Genomic DNA, 5,893 nt, shown 5'->3' on the forward strand with positions numbered 1-5,893 from the left:
AATATATACAGAGGAAAAAAAAAAATATATATATATATATATATATATATATATATATATATATATATATATATATATATACATGATCAAATATCTATGTCATTATAGCATTTCATTGTGTTATACATTTTAATTTTATATTAGGATTAACGGTAACACTTTCTATGAAGCCCGTATTTATAATACATTATAAAGGTATTCTTAAGGCATTATAATGAACGCATAATGCAACCTTATAATATGTTGTATCATCTCATGAATATTCATAAGAACAGTTTTAATATATTATAATATTTACTTATTTGTGCTTATAGCTTTTAAGAGTATGATGATTTATAACACAATGAACACGTTGCATCCACTTTTACAATGGATTATATTTCTCATAGTTATAATGTATTATAGGTCTCATATCTTGCCATTTTTCTTATGCTACTTTACTTAAAGACCACTTATAAGTAGTAATAATAATTATTATTATTATTAAAAAAAAAGTTCTATCAAACAGCCATTAGATCAGATATCAGATCAGATGAATGTGTAATATGACACATTTGCTTTGAACTATTTTTATTGTAATATCAGTTTGATTATTTTGATGGTACCCTTTAGACAGCTGTTGATAAGTAACTCTGCAACTACATATCAACTAGTGGTCATTAGAGGATTAGTATGTCTGCTACTGTAAATATTTTCATGGGCAACCAACAGATAAACTGACTATAAGTGTCTTTGCAAGTACGTCAACTTATTCTACCATTCTTGAGCATACTAATACTCTAATTAGTTGGCATGTAGTTGCAAAGTTGCTTATAGTCGATTGATTAAGGGGACCATCAAAATAAAATGTAACCATATAAAAGATTGCATTTTTGGAGTATTAAGCTCACATCCATTAATTAACATTAGCTCCACAGGAAACACTCAAATAACACTCAACATCTAACCACTCACAAGCTGTAGTAAGATACTGTGCAGACCTTAAATAAACAATGTCAAGATATGAGACAGTCCATTATACTGTATATGAAGTTGATTTAATATGGTGTTCATTGAGTGTTATAAATAACCATACTCTTAAACATAACCACAAATACGTAAGTATTATGATGTATTATAATTGTTGTTATTATACATGAGTTGATATAACATATTATACGTTTTTTTATAATGCATTATGCGTTCATTATAATGCCTTAAGAATACCCTTATAATGTATTATAAATACGGGCTTCATAGAGAGTGTTACCGGATCAACTATATTTAAGATTATATATCTGTATCTTTAAAAAATTATAAGGCCATCCAATGTATGTGATTTTGGCGTACTTGTGGTTTCATTTGTTGTGTTTCATACATTTAAAATGCATTTTAGTTGGTAATTGTGATGTCTTTGTGAAAACTTTCGTACAGATTTCTCACAAATTTGTGTGTACGTAATGTGCTTAGTAAATGAGAAAATTGTCCCACAGACCCTGCTGAAGCTGAACAAGATGCTTTGTGTTTGTGTTCAGATGAAGACACGTGACCGCTACATCAGCAGTCTGAAGAAGAAATGCCAGCGTGAACAGGAGCAGAATCAAGAGAAGCAGCAGCGCATCGAGACGCTGGAGAAGTACCTGGCAGACCTGCCCTCGCTGGACGAGGTCCAGACACAGGCTCAGCAGGTCCGGGGTCGGGCCGTCCTCCAGCTTTATTCTGAAGTCCTAAACTGCAAAACCTTATCTTACAGTCTTTTACATTTAACCTGATTACCTTAGATGCTACTTTTTTCCCAGATTCTTAAATCTGATTGTCAGCCCCAAAAATCAAACGTTAATCAGGGCATAATTAGCGTCTCCTTTCAATGCTAAAGCAACACAGCAGTGTCCAGCCCCACAGCGTTCTGCTAATAGATCAGCACAAACAGCTGCTGATGTGACAGATGCTCTTCATTATGGTTGGGAATAATCTTATTTGTGGGTTATTAAATCATTGTTTTGTGCAGTTTACTAGTGAAGATTAATATTATCCGACAGTCAACAGCAAATTTTTGGTGTCACATTTTCTTACCTGCTTAGTACTTTGGCGTAGTTTGAGGCATCTGTCACTATACCCAGATGATGTCTGCTGATTTTTTCTGTGCTGACATTGGATTAAATGCAATGCAATGTACTGCAGAAAATCATCTTACTCATTAATATTTGATTCGCCCTTTTCAGTACATATCAGAATATCCTTAAAACAGAATGTCCTTAAAACAAGATACATTTGTGTACTAATTGTTTTTTATTTTTTTTTACTGAATTTGTTATAAATTCATTTATTTTATTTTATTTCACCAATGGAAGTACGTGAATTATGTAGTGACCAAAAATGGCTGAATAAATCGAAACAAACAATTTATTTTATTTATTTTTCACAATTTTTTTTTACTTTATTTTGTTTTGTTATTTTATAAACAAGATTTTGTATGGTTAATGCTAAAAACAAGAATTGGATAAGCAAAATAAACACACAAATAAAGTAACATATTTCTAAATACTAGACTACTAACTACTAATATTTTAGCTCAGAACTACTCACCAAATGAAAAATATTTGTATCATTTTGTATTAGTATTATTTTTTACCTTTCAGAGAAAGGTAATATAAAAATTTTAAAAAGACACAAATGGAATGAGAATTATTTAGTGACCAAAAATAGTTAAATCAAAACTAACATTTTTTATTTATTATTTTAAAAGAAATTATTTTATTTTATTTGTTTTATTTGAAAAATATTTAAGTTATCAAATCCATGAAATAACAAATGGAAGTAGCCAAAAATTTAAATGAACCAATTGAAGTGACCAAAAATTGTTGAATAAATCAAAACATTTGATTTGGTTTTAAATGTTACAGTCCTAACTACAGTCCAAGTTCTTCTCACACTGCAGCGTAAAATGCTGAAATAACATTTCAGACACATTCTCATTTTATTTTATATTTTATTTTATTTTTCCTAGCTCATTGTCAGAGAGTTTTGTCTTGCTTTAAGCATAAATCTAACAAAATGTATAAGGTTTATGCTAAAACAAAGAAAACTACTTGTCAGTTGAATAAGTAAAACCAACACAAAGAAAATAAAAAACGAATTTACTTTTAATTTTAATTCACTTGTTTCTGAAAACAAGTCATGTTATTTTTTCTTCTCAATTAAATATTGATTTAGTGTTGTCTTACATGTTTAAATATTATTTTGAGATATTTTCTGGAAAGCAAGAAAAAAATTCTGATCACGGGCAAATTAAAATTTCACATTCGAGTGAACGTTATAAAATTGTGTTAATAAACATGTGTCAAGTGTTTGTGATGTGTAGTAGTGTTTCTGTACTCATCTCTGTCCGTATTGTGGCGTCTCAGTTGCAGGAAGTGCAGGGAAACAAGCAGACTTTGGAGGACACCGTCGCCAAGCAGGAGAAAACCCTGGAGGAGAACCAAGCCCTGCTGCAGGAGAAAGACGCCCTCATCGAGACCCAGTCCAAACGGGAGAAAGAGCTTGTGGCTGCTGTGCAAAGGTACTGCACGACCTCACAGCCAGAAGCATTGCTTTTGATTTGCTTCCTTTCTGAAAGCCACTTTTTATATATAAAGTGCTCAGTCCTTGTTAAGTGAGCTGAAGATCAAAGTGCTGTGTACTCCTATTAAAACATAGAAAACATGGCGTAAACACGGGGATGAAATCAGGCCAATTATCCGCTCGGACTGGAAAAAAAATAATGGAAGGCCACAGCAGCTTTGATATATGTAATGAGGATCTATTAAGATTTCTCTCTGTGCCTTATTTGACCCAATGAATGAAAAAACTGAATGTTTATAGCCTGCAAGAGAAAGTGGAGACGTGCTTGGAGGATGGAGTACGGCTGCCCATGCTGGACCTGAAGCAGCTTGAAAGGGAAAACACTCGTCTGCTAGAACAACAGAGCCAGAACAGCCTGGTACTGATCCCCCATGATGCACCTAATGATGCTTAAAAATACATTACTGTAATCATTTGCTGCTTTTATTTCCAGATGTCTCTGCCGCAGATGTCTTATAGTAGATTATAATCAATACATTTACAGGTAGATTGAAATTTTGCACTAAAGACAGAACATATAGACCAATTTGGAGTAGACGTCACAGTTACGTCACTTGCAGCTGCGCGTGCATAGTGGTGGCAGAAAAACACTGGAAACAAGTGGAGGAAACGGGTAAAATCCATGGACTAAGAGAAAAAATGTATTGTTGTGCATTTGGATGTCAGAATCGGAATGCAAATAATTTGTATATAACACTGTCGTCAAAGACGCCATTTGAAGCTAAACGCAGATGTTTAAACGGACAAACTATGGATGAAACCTGCTATGATTACCCTACTTTTAAAGCATAAATTTGATTTAAACAATAGGTCTATATAATATTCATATATGGGACATATTGTATTAGCCCTACAGTTGAAATACATGCATGAAATACTATTTAAACCTATAACATTTTACATAACATTTACCTATTTTATCTCACAACTCTGACTTTTTTTTCTTGCTAATGCAAGTTTATATCTCCTAGTTCGGACTTTATAATTTTATTCAAGTCAACAATTGTGAGTTTGTCAATTCTGAGGGAAAAAAGCCAGAAGTGTGGGATTATAAACTAAAAAGAAAGAATGACGAGTTGATTTTTCTTACCAGAATTGAGAGATATAATCTCGGAATTGCAAGAAAAAAAAGTCAGAATTTTGAAATATAAGATGAAATACTATTTAAACCTATAACATTTTACATAACATTTACCTATTTTATCTCACAACTCTGACTTTTTTTTCTTGCTAATGCAAGTTTATATCTCCTAGTTCGGACTTTATAATTTTATTCAAGTCAACAATTGTGAGTTTGTCAATTCTGAGGGAAAAAAGCCAGAAGTGTGGGATTATAAACTAAAAAGAAAGAATGACGAGTTGATTTTTCTTACCAGAATTGTGAGATATAATCTCGGAATTGCAAGAAAAAAAAAGTCAGAATTTTGAAATATAAGCTCAAAATTAAATGTTTTATTATTTTATTCCATGGCTTGAATATAGACTGCTACGTTAAAACTGTCATTTTCTGCCACCAGATAGGCTCCGCCCACAAAAACTGTCATCACTGTTTGCAAACACTGAAATTGGTATATATACTACACTAAAAGTTTGGATTTTAATAATTAGGTTTATTTTTTAATATATCAAATTCTCACCAAAATACAATAAAAACAGTGATATTGTGAAATAATTCAATTTAAAATTATGTAGGCATAAAAAGACAACGGGCCAATTGTATGGAAACACCTAGTCATTCTGTATTATTAAATATATCCCACCTTTTAGAAAAATATTGAAGTTATCAAAGCCATGAAATTACACAAATGGAAGTAACCAAAAATTGTTGAATAAATCAAAACATTTTTTTTTTTTTTTTTTTTGTTACAGTGCGAACTACAGTCCAAGTTCTTCCCACACTGCAGCGTAAAATGCTGAAATAACACTTCAGACACATTCTCATTTTATTTAGTTTTGTTTTATTTAAAGGGGTCATATGATGCGATTTCAATTTTTCCTTTCTCTTTGGAGTGTTACAAGCTCTTGGTGCATAAAGAAGATCTGTAAAGTTGCAAAGACTTAACCAAAAATTTTTGAAAAAATCAAAACATTTTTTTTTTTTTTTTTTGTTACAGTGCGAACTACAGTCCAAGTTCTTCCCACACTGCAGCGTAAAATGCTGAAATAACACTTCAGACACATTCTCATTTTATTTTGTTTTGTTTTATTTAAAGGGGTCATATGATGCGATTTCAATTTTTCCTTTCTCTTTGGAGTGTTACAAGCTCTTGGTGCATAAAGAAGATCTGTAAAG

The 5,893-nt window shown here is 31.8% G+C and overlaps 1 protein-coding gene across 6 annotated transcripts in view; it reads left to right on the top strand.

The window, feature by feature from the left end:
* Nucleotides 1-5,893, top strand: part of LOC107603087 (centrosomal protein of 85 kDa-like) — an 89,593-nt gene that overhangs the window by 76,829 nt on the left and 6,871 nt on the right. For all 6 annotated transcript variants that reach the window (XM_016295788.1, XM_016295792.1, XM_016295787.1 and 3 more), the window contains exons 7-9: nt 1,515-1,667; nt 3,384-3,538; nt 3,841-3,958. In XM_016295788.1, coding sequence (XP_016151274.1) covers nt 1,515-1,667; nt 3,384-3,538; nt 3,841-3,958 — 426 coding nt within the window. The remainder of the gene's footprint in view (nt 1-1,514; nt 1,668-3,383; nt 3,539-3,840; nt 3,959-5,893) is intronic.

This window comes from Sinocyclocheilus grahami, unplaced genomic scaffold (genome assembly GCF_001515645.1).
Source record: "Sinocyclocheilus grahami isolate Dianchi unplaced genomic scaffold, SAMN03320097.WGS_v1.1 scaffold340.1, whole genome shotgun sequence".
Lineage (NCBI taxonomy): Eukaryota > Metazoa > Chordata > Actinopteri > Cypriniformes > Cyprinidae > Sinocyclocheilus > Sinocyclocheilus grahami.